This window comes from Bacillus rossius (assembly GCF_032445375.1).
Source record: "Bacillus rossius redtenbacheri isolate Brsri chromosome 9 unlocalized genomic scaffold, Brsri_v3 Brsri_v3_scf9_2, whole genome shotgun sequence".
Lineage (NCBI taxonomy): Eukaryota > Metazoa > Arthropoda > Insecta > Phasmatodea > Bacillidae > Bacillus > Bacillus rossius.
Window position 1 is genome coordinate 299,274 of NW_026962013.1, and position 21,038 is coordinate 320,311.

The 21,038-nt window shown below is 36.3% G+C and overlaps 1 protein-coding gene across 4 annotated transcripts in view; it reads left to right on the forward strand.

The window, feature by feature from the left end:
- Nucleotides 1-21,038, forward strand: part of LOC134543155 (diacylglycerol kinase theta) — a 99,084-nt gene that overhangs the window by 68,117 nt on the left and 9,929 nt on the right. For 2 of the 4 annotated variants that reach the window (XM_063388015.1, XM_063388016.1), the window contains exons 14-17: nucleotides 865-993; nucleotides 8,623-8,749; nucleotides 14,258-14,413; nucleotides 17,164-17,320. In XM_063388015.1, the coding sequence (XP_063244085.1) occupies nucleotides 865-993; nucleotides 8,623-8,749; nucleotides 14,258-14,413; nucleotides 17,164-17,320 (569 nt within the window). The remainder of the gene's footprint in view (nucleotides 1-864; nucleotides 994-8,622; nucleotides 8,750-14,257; nucleotides 14,414-17,163; nucleotides 17,321-21,038) is intronic. The other 2 variants (XM_063388018.1, XM_063388019.1) reach the window with 1 other exon arrangement.

Sequence of the window (21,038 nt, forward strand, 5' to 3'; positions counted from 1 at the left end):
TTTACACCATGTGTACACAAGTAAAATATAACTGTGAATTTAAGACAACCTTGAATACAACATGCCCTCAACAGGAGATGTCATTGACTATAAGACTGCCTCAAATGTAAACTGAACTCAACATAAATCAACCCTAAATAATGACTACCTGCAAAATTACCTCTGCTGTAATTCATATCAATATTAGGCTTGAGTTTTTACTTCGTACTATCTTTGTGCTGTCTACATAAACTATTACCAGCCTACTAGTTAGTAGGGTAGATAATTTTGTAGATGCAGTTTCTACTGGTTGCTGCAGTGAGCTAACGGGCAGGGGAGATTACGGACGTGGAAAGAAACCGAATGTTCGGCTCGTTACATCTGGTCAACACTGCGTCAGTTCTGTTACGCTCGAGCTAGACTGAAGGCAATGTCGCGAGAGACTTCCTTCAACTCGAACTGAACCACCCTTGATTAGGTCAAATCAAAACTAATACTAGTTTAAGACTGTACGTACCAGTGATGAACAGCCCACATTTGTACACAGCGTCTGTTGCAAGGAATGTTCTAGCTTCATGTCTGGTTCACAACGGAAAGGAACACATCAATACAACAGGACAGTCTCGTGATAAGCATCAGTTCTAGTGTTGGTGATATTTCAACTGGAAATAGTTACAGTTTGTTTGCTTGAGAGCCGTGTTACATGAACGTGAAGGCGTCCCTAGTTCCCGCGTCAAGGCATGTGCAAACACTCCTGTCGTCCTTCTGCCCCTAGTTGGGAACACTTGCGTCTGTTTGCGTCCTCTGTCCGGAACCCGACGAAACTCTCGCAACCCCCCTCCCCACTAACGCAAGCTCTCATTCTAAGATATTGCTTTGTTGCAGGGCTGTTCCGCATTACTTGGTTCACTTGCTGCAGAAAGACCCGCTGCCGATTTTACGCAGAAAAATTAAAAAGCCCGATTTGGGTTTCTCAAAACATGGCTGCGGACATTGTGAGATGGCGGGAATTGAGTGAGTAAAGTCCGTGAGATGCAGATGTCCGTGCTTGTGCTATGCCTCATACTTCTTGTCGTGCCAGCGCAACCGGCCCTGTTGAGACACTGCAAATAACAACCACTAAGCTATGTTATCAACTTGCGAGTAAACAACTGACATGTAAATGGTAAAACCTGTGTAACTGGCATCATTTTATAGGGTCAGCTTATAATTTTGTTAAAACTGTGTTTCTTATGAAATTAAAATCATTTTATCAATGTTTTGTTGTATATTTGAATTTTAAGAATTAATTATGAATTTCTCTTATTTTTTTAAAAAATATTTTTACTAAAAAATTACAAGCAATCGATTATAAAGTAATTAAATTTATATATTTTTGTTGATATGTGGATAACCTTTTTAGTTTCTATTTATTTTACATTGCTTACTGCATTTTGAAAATATATTAAAATATGCTTTAAGAATAACCAGAAATACTGTGAAACCTAAGCCCTGGAAAAATTTATTTCGCAAAAATTACTGAGCATTTTCTACTTTATGTAAAAAAAATCTACAGGTACGGGTAGTATAAACTTATTTAAGAAGAATACATAAACACATTCACAGCTAAATACTACTCATAGCTATAGAAACACATGATGGCTTTTCCCTTCAAATGGGCCAAATCAGACAACTTCCTGCGTTCTCTCAGGAGTCTCCTCAGACGCACCACACATGATCGTTATTTAAAACTATCTTACTTCCATTCATCTCTCTTACTAAATCACGTCTATTTCCCCTATAAAGGATGCAGGTACAAGCAGGATTCAAATTCCAACACAACAGCAGATATCGTAAACAAATAAGGAGAGTGCAAGGGGTAACAATATCAAAAGAGAAATTTATTTGTTCCACAAAATATGAAACATGTTTCCAACACACAGCTTGTAACATATCCTGATAATGGGTCATGGGCCTGGCAGTTTTATTTTTAAGCTTACAATAAAATGTTTATCATTTATAACCAATGACTAGATAAAATGTACATAAGTAGAATAACAAAAAACTTAAACCCCAGATTTTCTCTTAAAAAACAAAAAAAAAAAAAGAAGAAATTTAATTCATATATTTTCTTTAAATCACACTTCCAGTTCCTGGCAGCTGCTACTATCATAATCCCCAAGTTTCATCCACAAATATCTGTGCTAGGGCCAAAGGGTACAAGTCTTTTTTCCACAGTTATCACTCATTAACGTACTGACATTTCTACAGTTCCTACCAGGAAAAGTATCTCACAGTGGTAGTTCCTTAGACATTTAGCGGGTACTACAACCTTGCGATGGTCGTGAAATCCGAGGCACTCAACATCTGTTTTGCCTTATACACAGTGCTCACAGGAGTCGGTCTGATGCAACTTGCTCGCAAAGTTCAGCGCCGATGGAACTCCCATACAAGACATGATTCCAGAAACCACACGCCTTTCTTCAGCAATAGGTTTTGTAGGACCAGCAAAGACGCACATTGGCCGCCCAAAAACATTCTCTTTTCATGCAGCTCGAAAATCTTCGTGATTTCTTAAGCACACGCACTCTTTCAGTTGGCATGACATGAACATAAAGTCGACCACAACATACTTAAACACCCACAGTTACGTGAGAAACTATGTATGTTTCTCCCGCGCCTGAGCCATGAAGTGACTGACAGTCTCGGCTGCCGGCTCTCGACCACACACGCAGCTCAGCGCGGGCCAGTCACGCCACGGCCGCGCTCCGAGAAAATAGTCTACTATACATTACTTAAACACTATAAAAACTATTACTAATATTTCGGTAGCCAACAAATATAACAAATATTAAAATACACTCTAAAAAAATATAACTTACAAATAAATGATAAAATTTAAAAAAAATTGATCAATGTCTGGGAAAAGATCTCGAAGTCTCTAGAAAAACACTACCAACATAACATTTTCTTAACACAGCGCCAAAGTCTATAAATCCTCTGTAAATACGTAAAATTAGTTTTCTAAGTTTGAGTTGATAAACAAAATTAGCAAATGATAAACCAGGGAGAAAAACAAATCTTGCCAAAAATAAACAAAGTGGAGTCGGTGCAAACGCCACACACTTGTAAGTTTAGGAATTACAAAATAATTAAAAAATCCTTGCAATTTTGCAGAATAACTATAATTTTTTAAAACTGTCTTATTCACGAAAAAGTAGGAATAGCTCGTATCAACACTCAGCACCCAAGTCTTATCTCCGTCAGGAACATCATCCTTAGCAGATTTAATGCGGACAATCTTGTAAACATTTGGTTGTTGTGCTTTCTTTCAAGTCTTCTATGCAGTTGTATTATGCTAACTAGTTAATTGTAGCAAGTACGTTTCTGCTGTGTACTGTATGATGTTAGATTCCTTGTGATCTTTTATCTTTGTTTTAAATTATCATTTTCACTGCTGCTCGTGTGAAACTCAGGCCTTAGTATTGATAAAAAAAATAGCTATATTAATTTCATAGGGTGATGTCTTCAAAATAAAATTATACCTACTCTAGAAGAATGTGCACTGTCTCATGTTGCAGCAAAATAAATCATAGGCTGTGAGTGTCAAGGACCACATTATAATCTTGTTTTTAATGATTTATTTATTTTGATGAGTCAGCATGTTGCAAATAAATTTGTGTCATAAGCAGGGTATAAAGCATTTATCATCCATTTACAATTTAATAAAAAAGTGAAAACAAGCATTATGTAATTTTTAGGAACGTAAAAAACTTAAAAGTGTGTTTATTTATTTTTTATTATTATTATTTTCTTGAAGAGCATGTGAGACCTCTTCCAGTTACTGGTATGGCACATGACTACTGAGTCCTAAAGGTTGAGAGAAATTGTAATTTTAAGTCTGGAAAACTAGTAAAAGTTATGAAATTAAAGTAATTCAAGTTTGTGGCAGCCTGGAATCTTGGGGAAATATAAAGTGTTTGTCATGTTGTGCTAGTACCAGCCTATTTATGAAAAACCAGCCTCTTTTGCTTGCTCTTAAATCTATTTGAAGTTACTTTGTGGTTACTACTTGCTATCCGAGTCAGTAAACACAACTCGAACACCACGCTGGAGTAGCATTTACTTGACTTGATGTAAGTTTTTGGACATACCTTACGCCATTGCTAAGAACTTTTTCTGTTTGAAGAAAAACTAATAAATAAAATAAATAAATAAAAATACTCAAAAAAAAAAAAAAGGACAAAAACACACAAAATTAAGTTTTTTTTTTTTTTTTTAGTATTTTTATTTATTTATTTTATTTATTAGTTTTTCTTCAAACAGAAAAAGTTCTTAGCAATGGCGTATGTCCAAAAACTTACATCAAGTCATGCACTCCCATTGCACAAATCTTTTAAAGATAATAGCATTTACTTGTTTAAACACTTTCTGAAAGTATATTAAATAATTCTAAAATACGCACGTACCTTATCACAACTGCACTCTCCCATCAAAGAGATGTCCAAAAAAAAAATATGTTCTAAAGTCTAAAGCTAAGTTGAAAAAGAGGCGAAATCAGGTTAGCAGAATTAAAGTATTTAAATTAATTTTTAACGGCAGTCAAACATAAACTGATTAACGTTACATCAAACATATAATGGCAATGAAATGACTTTATAATAAAATTGACTAAAGCTGTCAAAAAAGCTAAATAATAATACAGGTAAATTACAAGCATGCACAATCACTAAAATGCTACAAATGGACATGTAAAATATAACATGTAAAGGCTAATAAAAATTCAACTATATTGGTATACCTGCAACATAAATGCTATGTAAAATACAATACTTGTATAACAAAAACTGAAGTTCCTTTTATTTACGCCCGGGTTTCTCAAACCATTTGCAAAGTTGGCACATGCATATTATGTATATTGTATTAAAATTTCTTGTTTCTCGCAGTAATGCTAAAGTTCCACTAAAGTGTGACTAAAAACATCTAAAACACTCTTAAAAATATCTTCATACACTTTGTGTCTTCGGGTGGCATTTGCAGTTTAAAATTACTTGCCAATATCTGCTGTTACTAAGATTGAAGTATTGTTACTGTAGACTGACGGGTAAAACGCCGGACAGCGGGGGCTGATGTCAGTACTTGAAGTCTGTAGCTGGCAGTGCAACCCCTGGCACTCGCAAGCCAGAAGGTGTGCCCTCGGCACTCATGCACGCGACCGTACCAGTCCGCAGGCCCAGGGCGACTCCACTCCTCGGCGTCACTCTCCGACACCACCCCACCTGTACCCAGTTCATGTTGCCATAATATCCACATTATTCTTTAACATCTAATAAAAATACATGTATTTCAAATATGTATTCTGTTACTAGTAACCATCTCCTAACCGTTTATAAACTTAACAAAAATTAATGTTATAAAAAATTATGTTAAAATAACTTTTAAAATAAAATGATTAAAATAATTTCCTTTCAGAGCCAGTAATAATTTAATTCCAATGTCCACGATGACAGGCCACGATCAAGTACCTGTGATGTGCCAGTCCCAGCCTCATTGCCTTGCTGTGAAATCTCTGTGAATTGAAATATTTAAAAAAAAATTATTGTATTGATACTATATGGAATATATTTCAGTCTCAATCACCGTACCACTTTATTGAAGATGTTTTTTTGACATATGCCATTGCTAATTACACTGAATGTTATAATAAACCTCAAAAATGAACAAAAATGGATGAGGATTTAAAAAAAATAAGAAACCTACAAACATTCAGAAAATAGCTAAATTCAGCCAATTTCAAAAGATTTAAAAAGAGCAACATATAATTCCATGGAATAAATTAGTCAAAAAAAAATTATTACAACACAAACATGCCATTGGGCCAAAATGACAAGACATTAGCAACAAGGACAGTAAATAAAGACAACAAATACCTTGAACACTACAACAACAAACAGACAAACCAAGTGGTGAAAACAGATAATATTGAAGACAACACAGACGCACAGGAGAATCCAGCGATGTGATAAACAGATATTGTGGACACCACAACGATGTCAGCACAGATAAACACAGCACGCTGCCTAAGACACACTTGCGACGTTTCGGGAAACGGTGGTATATATACCTTCGACTCCCTCTCCAGGCATGGCCAATGACAGGCAAGCTGTCCTCTGATTGGCATTCTCTTTTTGACATTGGCTGAATTGAGCTGTTTTCTGTGCATCATGTTCATCTTTTTTTATAATCTACATCTTTTTTCTGCCTGTTATTGAGGTTTCTTATGACATACAGCATAACCAGAAATGGCTAATGCCAAAAAAAAAAATCTTGAATTGATCTTTCCGTTTGCAATAACCATTCAAAGAACGCACTTTATCACTTATTAAAAAAATCCTAGAAAACCTTGGTTTTTACTTATTTATAATTTTGTGTTATAGTTAGGGTAGATCTATATTGGAGTTCATTTCATATTCGAGGTTTTGTCATATTGGAAGTTGGCTATAATCAATGATTCAATGATTTATAAAATTATAAAATGAGAATTGGAATCAGTTTTTTTAATTTCAATATTTAAGTGAATAATTAATAATACACATAGATATATTGAATCATCACAAACATTAAAGCTATCAAAGCTAAATTTGATTAAGGTCCAAAAAATATCTAGTTTAATGATATTTTTCTGGAGGTCAGGATCACTAGAGTGTAATGCTTGTGGCGAGAGTTGCAGATTCATCCCGGCAACCCGACAGGACTTGAGGTAATGAGCACAGTGTTGACACTTATGTGGTTTGGAGCCCACCATGATCCTCGAGGTCTTGTTTCCTGAACCCTCTGTGCTTGCAGGACAGAAACTACCTTTTATCCAGGGCTCTCTGAATATTCCTCATCCTTCTGAAGTACTTGGCATGCGGCTACTCTCGGCTGTTGTAGTCACCTTCGGATACTGTGCAATGTCGTCTTCCCGTCCAAGAGTTAAGCCCGGCCACCCCGTGATGTAGGTATCGTGGAAGGTCTTTTATCCCGTGTTACGTGGTTCGTCACATTCTGCAGTCCGCTGGATTCCGGCCGTTGCCTCCGCCACTAGGGCCCATCGCTCCGCTACCAGAGTTTTAGTTTGCTGATGGTGTTCATTCAGTAGAGGATTTCATGTTTTATAGCAAATTACATTTCACATTTCTGGAGTACAGTTCCATAATGAGTTCTGAAGAAGACCATAACTAAACCATATTTTTCCCCCCATAGAACTGGTTGTGACAACAAGTTTTGTACTGTTCATTAATTATTATTGCTAATCCATTTTAAACTATATTGATGTTTCATAATCTGGTAAAATCTAGACATCTGCGAATTGTGATTTTTCCTTTCGAATCGAATTCGAATCAAATTTCAAAAAAATTCACGAGTTTCGAATTTTTTTCGAATCAAATTTGAGAATATAAAAAGAAAATTGAAGAAAAAAAAAGAATTAAAAAAGCGGGAAAGTGAAAATAAAGGGAAGACCATAAAAAGTATCACAGTTTACCTTATTTAGCATGTTTGACTTTCAAGGATAAAAATATTATTAAAAATATCACAGCATAAGGAAGTTGTACAAAAAAAATAACAAATTTACCGTTTTTATCACTTAAGCATCGCACATTTTATTCTAAAATCAAGTTTGAAAATTAGGGGTGAGACCGTGGGTGCTACTATTATGCAAAAAAAAAAAAAAAAAACACATGTAAAGTAGGTAATCCATAAAAACAAAACTTATTCATGGAAAGTACGTTTATTTAAAAAATAAAAAGTAGACTTTGCGAGAGCACGCCAAATAATTTAAATTAATGAGTGATGCAATAAAACCATTTTATTCAACGTAAAAAAAAAGAAACCCGTAACAAGAACGTGATTTGTAACAATACGCATAACGATCGTTCCTGACAGAGCGCGCGCGTGCATGCAGTCTGCGAGCTATCGATATCGATCTTCGACTACGTGCGCGCACTCTATACGGGAATATAGGAATCAACACAACCAAACTGGCGCTGCTTACGTTTTATAAGCGGTATAAAGCGACTCCCGAGACGTTAAAGATGATGTTGTTAATAACTTTTAAAAACGTTTTTAAAACACGATTTACACATCAGATTACTTGGTAATAGGATTAATTAAGTTAGTATGCAGTTTTATCAGAACGAACGGCGTAAACTGCGTAAAGCAATAGGCGCGTTGTAAACAACGGGAATTTATTGTATTACATCAAATGAGGTTAAAACGGGACAGAAATAAAATGGTTCAAATAACGGGAAAACGTAAATAACGGTAACGTAAATAAGGGGTTTCGCTGTATAATTCTTGTAAGTGAAAGATGTAATCATCCATTTACATTACTTTAAAACATATGGGGCAGGGGGGATGTCTTATATTAGTGTATCCGGGCCAGATTTTGCAAGTCGAATTATTGTAAAATGAATTCGATTCGAATTGACGAATCGAATATCAAAAAATTCGAACTCGAATTCGGAATTTTCGAATATTCGCAGAACCCTAGTAAAATCACTCGTTTGGCATGACCACAGTCCCAAGTGTGCCGAATGAAAGACCCATCAGCGTGTAACACCTGCGCAGTTGCCTGACACCCGATAGCGACCAGCCGCGCGCTGACTGCTCCGCTTGTCGCAGGTGGCACGAGCGAGGACAACACGCAGATACTCGTCATGAACAACTACTTTGGAATCGGCATCGATGCCGACCTGTGCTTGGACTTCCACAATGCCCGCGAGGAGAACCCCAACAAGTTCAACAGCAGGTGGGTGGCTGGTTCGGGGAGCGAGCGAGCGAGTTGCCTTGCCGATCCACTGGGCGGGACCTTGAACAACGTGAACCTGGACAGAATAGACCGTCTTCGAGTGTACCAGTCATTGCTCAGTAATCTTGCTGTTTATGTAGACTGTTGTTTATCTTCAGTTATACATTGTTTTAATGTTACAAGAACAATACGTAGTTCTGTGCAAATGATTTGTCGTAACAGATTCTGACTGCATGTTACTATTTAGGTGAATTATAAGTGTGGCCACCAGCCTTGAATTTCGGGAAAAGCAGGCAGTGTGCACGAAGTACCACCATCGTCGTGAAAAAAAACCTGGAATTATGCTCGAAGTTTGTTGCCACCGAGAATGTTTTTATATCACTTACACAGTGTGTTAGGTATTCAGATTATGTATTGTCCTAGAGTTTTTGATGATAGAACTACAATGTTATACTAACCAAAAGCAAGCAATAATTTTATACGCCTGATAACTTTGTGGCTGATATTAGTTACGTTTGTTTTGTTGACTTTAAATTATTTTTTAACGACTACAGCCATATAGAACATAGGCAACAGAATACCAGAAAACTGAACATCTTGCACATTTACATTTTCAAGATAGCGGTGTTGTGAGGTCAATTTCCCGTTTAAACTTGGAGTGAATATGATTTTAATTAAATACTTAGGGCATCCAACTTACTGAAATGATTGTTGCTTATGTTATGTTAATTATATGTAATATAAAATAATGAAACTTAGTTTTTCTTAAAATGGTTTTCACATACCAGTTCCAATCAAATTATGTTAAAGTACCAGCATGTTCGTTCTTGAATTAATTAGTACAAAACACTTGTTTATAAAAAAAAATTTCTTCACGTTTTGCAACTGGGAAGCAAGCATTCCAGTTTAGCCCTGTAACTCCCACTGGAAGTAGGATGACCAAAACTTAAATACTAAAATTTGAAAATTTTTCAAACAGCCAGAAATCACTCCAAACTCCTACTTGGGTTACGATAAAAAAAAGATCATAAGGAAACAATAACTAGGAACTTCATTAGTAAGTCACAGTGCTTCGTACTGTTTCACAATCAAATCTTTACACAATTTATTATTATCAATAAAGGACAAAATAATGACAAAGCACAGTTCCCAATGACACAAAACCTGTTTATCAAAAAAAAAATACTAAGTTTAAATAAAAATCCTAAACATCCAGCTACAACAGTTCTCGTGAGATCTTTTTTACTCCTTCAGAGAGTACCATGTCTAAATGGGGCAAAAACTATTTTCTTCTCGAGGTCTCGACTCCGGGCAAATATCAGAATGTCAGACACGAACTAAAGCCTCTGGTGACCAAAACTAAGTGTCTGCGACATAAGTTCCATCAACAGACACAGCAGTTCTGTGAGCACCTACAGACCAGCATAAATATTTGACAAACTCTGAAAAGGTTTGCTTTAAGTAGTGCATTTTCCACATTCTACACGACCAGACAAACATTCTCGTTCGTCACCCAAAATTTGTACAAAATAAATTAATTTAAAAAAAATTTATACAAGCCAAAATCACACATGGCCACTAATAATATTAAAATTTAAACAACCAAAAATCACTGAATTAATTAAGGTTTTACTATAACAAATACCAAAAGTTTTCACCTAATATAAGTGCCTAAATAGCACAGAAAAATTATATATTAATAAAAAAAACCATTACATAAACTCTAGCTGGAGGCAGACCAAATGCCGCAGGCCCAAAACTGCCAATTTTGTGTAAGTAAAATGATGTCCTATTACAAAAGTCTTCCTAACCGTACTAATTAGAAAGCTTCTTCCTTCGCTGACGAGCAGTTTGGTGCGAAAACCTACTTCTGAACGCGCGACACTTGTTCTGATCGTGGGCTCACTGGTACCTCCTGGCAGGCTTCGTGGTACCACGCTTAGCGAATGATTACAAGACTAGGAGGGGGAGTGCACGAAGCTCAACAGAGCATTGAGAATATTCTTGATTCAAAATATGTGGAAGTTGGTTTTGCAACAAGCAAGATTTGAGAAGGTGCAGAGATCTTAATGAATGGCAAACATTGATTTTCAAACACGACTGCAGAAATAGTCTTCAGAAATTTGTTCTGAAGATGATGGACAAATCCCCCTTTGAAGTACAAAATAACTAAAGCCTTATCTTGGTTTTATCTAAATGTAGTAGAAAATAAAGAAATTGTAAATATCGACAAAACATCTGTGGATGTTACGTCTGCTGGCAAAGTTCAAACGAGTTGCTTTCACTAAAACTGGACATTTAGAATCATTCAGGCACAAGGTAGATTGCTTGTAGTAATTCTGGATGCAGGTACTAGGAACATATGACCATTCATAGAGTAATGCAGCTTACACTGATTATGTCTGTGGAAATGCCAACATTGAAAGAGGTTTCTCTATTGGCTCAGAGAGTCTTGTAGGAAACATGATGGAGGACACACTTGTAGCACATAGACTTGTCTTTGATGCAGTGACTGCGGTTGGAGTAGAGTATGTAATCAATAACAAAGGAATCATTCTTGCAGCTCGTAATCAGAGCTTGAACTGCACACAGGCTTTAGAAGCAAAGATAAGGTTTAATACAACAAAACAGGAGGATGAAGTCAAAAGAAAAATAAATTCAGTGGCAGTAAAAGAATGGGCTTACAAAAAACAGAAAATAAAAGAAGATGGTTGAAGAGAAGCTCAACTAATAGCTTCCAAATTAAAGCTTTATCTGAAAACAAGTAATCATGCAGAAAGCAAGACTTTGTTTTGAAGTTTCAATAATTGTTTGTTTTGGGTATATTTTTTGATCTGCTTTCTTATTGTATCTGTAAATAAAAAATTTAAGTTTTTTTAAATCTATATATTTATGCTTTAAGCAGGCTTTATGTGTTATAACAAGAAAGAATGACTCATTCAAAGGACCATTATTTCTAGTATGTCTTGTGGTGAAAAATAATGGATACTGCCATTTTGAAAATTTACACTTGGCATCTCTTTCAAATATGTATGTTAATGTTAAGTTCAGAATTGTTCTATTTCAGAATTTAGTTTTAAATTATTACCTTAAATGATTTATTCTAAAAAATCTCTTTCTGAAACATATGTTTGCAAACTGAATATGTATCTAGCTTCAAAATAATCATGAAGTGTTACGTATAAATTAAATTAAATTTTAAAAAAATAAAAATCATATTTTAATTGTTTTATGAACTAAAAGTAAAAAAAAATATATTTAAATTTAATATGTTCAACAGTGATATAATGAACTACAACTCTGTATAATGTAATTTTTTTTAATAAGCTTAAACTAAGAATCAAGTAATAAACAGAACAATTTTAATGAAGGAAAAAGTGTGGGGTGCTTGATATCAGTTATCTTAAATTTTCTATCACCAATGATTATTCCTTAGAATAGAGTCATTACAAAAATGAAAGAAAGCAATGCACGCTGTTACGTTGTATGTTTTGCCCGGCTAAGCACACAGAGAAACGTAACAAAACAAAGACAAACAATGTTCCTTAGGGATTTTTCATTACGATGGTTCTACGTTATTTGGAAATAAAAGAGTTTATTAAATATTGTCTTTGTTTATTTCTTTAAAAAAAAAAAATGTTTTTTCTCATCGTTACATGGCCTCAGTACACAATTTTACAAATGAATTTAGTTAGAAAAACTTTGTTACTTGCACAGTTTTTTGTCTTTTCTTAAAAAAATTTTAACGATGTCTTTGAATATTGATAGGATGAGGTCCAAATACATACCACAGCACCATACATCTTGCCGTTGATGGTCGAGGAGTCTTGTCACTCGCCAAAGAAAAAGAAAAAAAACTTAGTAATGTCCCTTGGTTAATTACATAACTCAAGGTACCGTCGATCGCGGACCGAAATCACACGAAGTCGGGCCGATGCCGACGCCTAGGGCCTAAATTTCTAGTTAATTAGTCCGAAAAAAATGAACTTAGGTTGAAAAACTACGGCCTGGCCCCAGCCCCTAGGCGTTAAATTGTCCCTTAGTTAATTCTCATATTGTGTCGTGACTTGCCGACGACGCAACCGGCTTCGGCGACGATCGAGCAACAAGTGACATGGTCGACGAGATTACCTTCCCTTGTAAAGGTGAAAACAAGGGAGGCAACCCTGTGGGCCAACTGACCAATCAGCGCACATAATTCCAAAACATGACCATATAAGGAAATTCGTACGGGCACATCACTTGACGCCAGGGCTCGCCCTGATTGGCTGGCTAGTGGTAGTCTCCAGAGACCCTTCCAGACGGTCACTACAGCTGTGCGTACAACGTTACGCGTAAATCCCAAACACGCATTTACAAAGTGAAAAATATCATTCTGGCGCCAGAGTGTCGCGCCTGTCCGCTCTTCTTTCTGTACCTTCCAGACTATTCTCAAAATATTACACTAGCAATATCCAATAGAATTTAACATTACCCAACAAATTCAAATACAATGTTCAAAATTTAGTAAACAAAGTTGAAATTCATACTATATTAGAAACTTTTGTTTAAAAATGATGTCCTGTAAAATTATAATCTGTACTGCTTTAAACAAAACAATTACTGACATTAATTATCAAATATCAAAATTAATTATTGACTGGAGTTAAACCTCAAATTAATAAGTACCTTGAGGACAAAAGCATTTTAAGGCTTTCCATGAAATTTAACCAAAGTAATTAATAATAATTCTTAACAACTCTGAACTATTATCATCTACATAAAAAATGATTATTATCCTTCATATCAAAGTTATTCTTAATCAATATTCTTATGACACAAAAAAATATATGTATATAACAAATCCTCATTGTGCAATGATACAACGCTTGATATCAGTTGTCTTAAATTTCCTACCAATATTAACTATTCTTTAGGACAGAGAAATTATGAAAATGAAAAAAGAAAGCACCCCATGCTTTTTTTCATTAAAATTAATTCTCTTGTTTATTTGATCACTGTTGAACAAATTACTTAAAGTTTATGATTGTTTGTTACTTTTTAGTTTATATCAAATCACATTTTTTTCTTATAAATTCCTAAATTTACAACAAATTTAGTTTTAAAAGTCCCGAAAATTTTGGGGACAATTGTAGCGTCCCTCCTCCCCCTCCCTTTTTTTCACCCAAGTGGGTCCAATGGTGCCCGAAGACTTCAGGAGCACGTCTAAATCAATGCACTTCAATTATCCTGACTAGAAAAATCAAGTGGTTTTTTTTTTCCCCGACCCCCATCCCCTTCTCTCTTCAGGTCATAGTCATAAAAAATTTTTATCATCATCCTGATTAAATATACTTGCAAAGTTTCAAATTAGAAGTGGGTTAAATTCGACTTCCGCGATTCGATTACATAGTTACAAGTGAAGCTAATGAAAGCATTTTGAATATAAACACATAGATGTTGTGCAGTTTCACCTTGAGGGCTTGGAGACGTGCAGATGGTGAGCGGCGTGCGTGCGTGTGTGCGCAGGCTGCACAACAAGGGGGTGTACGTGAAGATGGGGCTGCGCAAGATGGTGGGTCGCAAGCTGTGCAAGGACCTGCACAAGGAGGTGCGGCTGGAGGTGGACGGCAAGCTGGTGGAGCTGCCCCAGGTCGAGGGCATCATCATCCTCAACATCCTCAGGTGCACACTTCTGCTGCCTCCCTAGTGCCGGCAGACCCCTTCACAGTCTTCGGCTACACCGACCAGGGTTGCTGGGACGCCGGCTGTCGCTATATTTAACAACTGTTCAATAAGCTTGGTTACAAAATATCAGTTTAGCGACTAGCAGTTTTTCTAGACTCTTATCTCTGATACATATCGAGGTGGCGTAACGGTAAAATGACGTCGGACTTGTTCTGTATGATGACGCGGGTTCGAATCCTGGCACGCCCACTCTGATCGTTGGTTGCGATGGTTTCCAGACACCACTTGAAGATATGCTGACTGGTCCGCGCAGGGCCGTGGCCAGGGGCTTCCATAACTTGTGCCGTGTCTCGTGACCGCACCCACGAGGCGTCACAACCAAAATTAAAAATATATATTTTTTATTATGCAAATGAATTCACAATTTTATATAGCTATATATTTTTTGTATGTCACTTGTCCATCATCATTCACTAAAATGACACAATGTCATTAAGATGGTGGAAGTATTCAGAAATAAATTTGATCTTTACTGGAAATATCCATTATCTAGGCTTCACTACAAAGATCCTAAATATGATTCATATTTACTCCCAGAAATTGTTTAAGTAATAGAAACTTTGCAACTTGGCTATTCCTTCAAAGAAAAAAATAATAATTTTCCCACATCCTTAAAGTTTGAGGTTTAAAGATTTTTTTTTATGATGTCTGATTTATGTTGGACCTTATGGAACATGCTATAGTCACAGATTGTTATATTTACATTTGCTAATCACATACCATACAGAAAAAGAGATAATATGGTATATACAAAACTGTCAATAACCATAGAAGATATCATTGGGAAGTTAAGTGATAATTTTTTGACTTTATGTAATGCTCTTGGTGACTTTTACTGACCTTGTTGCAATTCTGCAACCTAGCCTTATCAGCTCACTCTGCATCCTAACTACACTCTGCACAGGATAGATGAATGTGCTCTTGAACGAGGGCAGCAATAGACTTGGATCTTGCACCCAACAGCAAGAAACTACAAGTATTTTTAAAATAAACATTTTATAAAGTAGAAGCTGTTAGTTCGAAACAGTATTATTTGTCTAGTTTTCCTAAGATTTTATACATGAGATTTTAGTAAGATTCTAATTTTCATTTGTACTATTCAAAATTGATATTCGTATTCACAAATAAATCAATTTTCTATTAGTATTCAAACTTAAAAACTGATTTTCACACAGGCCAAATATATATTTTAAGTATGGTATAATGTATGTTAGATGTATCACAAGCACACATGATTAATTAATTTGTAATTCTGAGAAACGGAGTAAAGTTACGGCCAAACAGGTCGTTATGTTCGCTATGCGTGTGAAATATAGTCAGCTGCATCTCAGGTGTCACTGGCCACACACAGCTCTGTTCACTATGTTTGCTTTGTTGGTGACGTCACTAGGTGTTTGGTTCTCTGCTATTTTTCTAAAACGTTTTTACTGAGCGCATCTGTTTTCACGCAAAATTGTTCTGTACTTCTGTGTTTGCTTTTTATGAAGTTTAATTTCTCTCAGTATTGCGCTTTAAATAGTCAAATCGAAGGAAAAGTTAATTGAAAGATAACGAAAATATCCATGTTTATGGAATAAATCAATGTATAAATTTAGAATGCAGGATATGCAGGACACCACCTTGGATTTAACTCCCAGGGAATGCTATCAGACTGAGCTGCATTTATCCTAAAATAGTCCATAAATTTGGTTTCGTCCTCACTAGTAACTGCTTCAACTTATAATGAAATTCTTCAGTTTATTTTGTTTTTAAATTAAATTCATGAATTCATTTATTTTCATGCTCACTTACTGTAAGAGCCAGCAAAATATTATCATTGTTGGAATCATCACTCAAATCCTATGGCATGTATCTCTCCGACATCACTAACTAGACTATTCTGTCTGGCCACCTGACGCAGTGAACATATAGAACATCGCGAACATAGAGTAGCTTTCTGTGTGGCCTCGGCTTAATGTACGCGAATAAAAATCTGTACTCACGTTTTTAAAATATTTTATTTTTAAAATATGTATGTTAATGAAGAGAAAACAGAACATGTAGGCTGAAACTGAGCCTGGAATCACTGGAATCACACACAAGCTATGCAGTTGGCGAATGTGCACAACTTCTCTGAGTGTGACTCCAAGTGATGGTGATCAAGCAGTTATTTACGTAAAAAATGTTTCAAAACTTTTTTTTAGCATCACACATGTTGACTTTTATTTTATGTTTATAGTAGCTGTAAAGCTTCCAAATGTAATAGTAAAGTGAATAGTTTCTAATACGGCTTCTATGATTCAGCACATTCTGTCATCCGGCTGTTGCCTGGTTGGCGTGTTGCAGTACTGCGCTGCCGGCGTTGTTAGTTCACTCGGAGCGTATCGTTTCTGTGCAGTGTTTCCTGTTTTATGGCTGGTTAGTTTTCACAATTTCCTCATTTTGTATTCCTGTTAAATCATAATGAAGTTCGATAATCCTGAACTTGCCAGATTAAATACTCTTTACGGTGTGGTGTGTGTATATAATTAGAAATATCCGTAGGATTTGTACTGAAAAAGGTCAATATTTTGAAAGCTAAATATTTTACAGAGGAATGTTATGGTTGCTCTTTTACCTTTGATGAGCTGGTGGGGAACGGTTACGCGGCACACGAGTTTCCGCACCGCCGTGCCGTTTAGAGCCGGGACTTGGGTGTTTGCGTGCAGCTGGGGGTCAGGGGCGAACCCCTGGGGCCCAGAGAAGGAGGACCACTTCTCCAAGCCCAACCACTGGGACGGGATGCTGGAGGTGGTGGGCGTCACCGGGGTGGTACACCTGGGCCAGATCCAGTCGGGCCTGCGCTCCGCCATGAGGATCGCTCAGGTCAGGCCTGGCCGCATCACCTCTTCAACCATCCATGTTCACCCGTCCTGGCCACTGCCGACTGTCCTGACTCCCTCCCAGCCTCCACATCAACCCAACATACCTACCTACCTCCATCTATTGTCGTAGAATAGTTCTTTAGAGAATATTGCAGTAGCGACAGTTTATGGCTGCACCATTGTTTACTTTTGTAATAATGTACTTTTATAAAAATTTATTTTCATGCCTTTTTTTTTTTCAACATGGAACACTGTTATAACATTTCTTCTAATAATTTTTTCTCTTGATAAAGTACGAATCCTCTGATGCTTTCTGAACTGTTATAACAAGGTTATACTGTTTGAAAAATTGTACCGTGTTTTATCGCATAATCGTCGCACATTTTATGCTAAAATCAAGTTTGAAAAGTAGGGGTGTGACGTTTATGCGGGAAATTTTTTTTTTTTGTTAGGTAAAGTTATTCATAAAAACAAAACCCATTCATGGAAAGTACGTTTATTTAAAAAGTGGAATATACAAGAGCACGTCAAACAATTAAAATTAATGTCATGCAACAAAAACTTTTCTTCAACTTTAAATAGAAAAACAAAATCTGTAACCCGAATGCGAGCCTGAACTAACGCATAACTATCGTCGTAGTACACACTTACCACGAAAGAGTGCGGGCTAACAAATGTAGTTAACTCAGCACTCGACAGAGCGCGCGTTGCAGGCAATCTACGAGATATCGATATTCCAGTACATGTGCGCACTCTATATAGGAAGCAACATAACCAAACATGAATGGTGCCAACTAGCACTGGCTACATTTTTATAAGCGGTATATCTTGGAGACGCAGACGAACAGATAAAGGTCATAATGTTTAAAAATGTCTTTAAAAGAAAATTTACACATCAGACAACTTAGTATTTCCGTTAATTAAATAAGTGGTAATGTCCAAATAAATGTTAGTTTTCTACTTTTAAAATACATTGTTTTGTATGGAAAAAATTCCTACACAGAGCCCTCAAAATCTAATAGCCGGACCAATAACATCATGCAACGTTTTTTTATCCACATTTTGACACCCTAAAATATAGGTGCGATGATTATGTGATAAAAGAGGGTAGTTGCATATATAACAAATAAAGTGCAGTGAAAAATATTAGAGTTAACACAGTAATACGCGTTCACTTCTGTTACTATATATATGGTTTTATTGGATTGACTTCACAGTCTACATTTTAAACGAAGTGTATCAGCAGCCTGCACAACAACAACGGAAGTCACTAAAAAAAACAATGCTGCCAACATTAACACATAACATCCTCTTCCACTAACAGAATAATACCAAAACCAGAATCACTTATATTACGTACCTATACTAGAAGGACAACGATACATATAAAGAACTAAATCGGAATTGTCATCAACACTCCCTCCCAATTCCACATTACATTCTAACAAGATTTAACTTCTCAACAAAATATTCAAATTTACAAGCAGGCAGTCCCTTGGTCATGATATCTGCTATCTGTTCAGCAGACTCTACATAGATTAATTTCACCTTTCCTTTCCCTACCAGATCTTTGACAAAATGATACTGTACATCAAAGTGCTTAGACCTTTTGGTCTCTAATGACTTAGCAATCTTAATGGTTGATTGATTATCCTCATGAACATTAATTACATCAGCCACATCTACTACTTCTTTCAGCAAATTGTGTACGAAAATGTCTTCTGTTAAACATCTACCAATAGCATAGTACTCTGACTCACTGCTACTAAGTGCTACCACACCTTGTTTTTTTTTGAACCCCAGCAGATAACATTGTTATTCAGTTTTGTTACAAAACCTGAAATACTTTTCCTATCATTTGTGTCAAGAAGCATAGTCAGCATCAACATATGAGGATATAGGTAGTTAATGTGTTACAATATGACTTTGTTAACTTCAAACCTAAGTTAACTGTATATTTAAGATACTTCAAAACATGTTTCAGATGTCTCCAATGGTTGTAAGAGTAACATTTTTGGAATCTACCAAAGTATGATACACTGAAACATAAATCAGGCCTTGTGCAGACTGTAAGATACATTAGGCTGCCTAACAGCTCTTTATAAGGCACCTTAATCTTCCACTCTCCATCACATGACAAGTTAAGTTTGGGCTGAATTGGAACTTTACTAGGTTTACATTCTATCATGTTAAATTTTTCAAGAACTCTCCTAATCAAATCACTTTGACTGAGAATTAAGCTTCCATCCTCACCTTTGAGGATGTCCATGCCCAAAAAATGCAACTTTTCATTCGAACTCAAATCTCTCATGCCCATCTTAGACTTAAGAGCAGACTTAGTGTCTTCGAGATCTGCACCAGAATTTGATACTAACAGAAAATCATCAACCCACACTAAGATATAAAAAGTACCCCTATGGTACAAACAAGGATCAATTTTTCATCGCATAAAACCCAGGTTGATCAATTCACTATTTACATAGTCATTCCATTCTTTAGGACTTTGCCTAAGCCCATATAAGGCTTTGTTCAACTTAAGAACTTTATCGTCACTGCACTGTACACCATCCGGTGGTTTCATATACACAGGCACTGGTAATTTGCTCTTCAAAAATGCTGATCGTACATCGAGCTGGTGTAGCTGAAGACCTCGCTCAACTGCAACTGAAAGCAGAACTCGTAGCGTTGTCATCCGGGCAACTGGAGAAAATATATCTTCATTTTCCAATGTTGGCTGTTGATACCCACGAGCAACAAGTCTGGCTTTCTTCTTCGTAGTTCCATCCACACTTTTAGAAGAGAAGATCCATCTACTGTCAACAACAGATGCATCCATGGGTGCTTCAACCACTTCCCAAGTTTCATTACTTTCTAAAGATGACAGCTCCTCATTTAGTGCTTGCCTCCAACTAGCATCTTTAACTGCATCTTTGAAACTGTTAGGCACATCTGAAGATACTGATAATGCCAGAACATCGACAGCAAAGTTGAGCTCAAAATCTTCCAAGTACTTTGGTAGTTTTTTGTGCCTAGAAGATCTGATTCCAGTTGATTCATTATACACACCCTTAGGATGAAAACCAATGAAGTCACCATCATCATCATCATCATCAGACTGATTGTTTTCATACATTTGTGTGTCATCTCGTGCAAACTGAGGACATACATCCTGTGTTTCATTTGGAATGTTTGAAGTAACACCTTCTGATGTTGCAGTATGTGTAATACTACCTGAGGATGGGCTTTCAGTATACCCAAGCTCATCAAAGATCACATTTCTTGCAAATTCAACATTTTTCTTTTCAGGATTCCACAGTCTGTAACCATTGTCACAATACCCGGTAAGAAATAACCTTTTAGATCTGTCACTGAGTTTTCCTCCATCTCTATCTTCTTTATGAATGAATGAATATGCAGGACATCCAAAAACTTTTATCTTTGACAGATCAGGCTTATGGTTATACCATCTTTCAGCTGGGACAATTCCATTCGGCAGTGCTGATGTAGCCAGTCTATTTGTGAGGTAGGTGGCGGTCATAATAGCTTCTCCCCACATCTCCTTGCCAAAGTTACTATCTAGCAGGAGACACCTAGTTTTCTCCAAAAGCGTTCTGTTGATTCTTTCTGCCATTCCGTTTTGAGATGGATTTCTGGCCATAGAATAACTAACACTGATTCCTTTCTTTTCACAAAAGCTCTTAAAATTGGAAGACACGTAT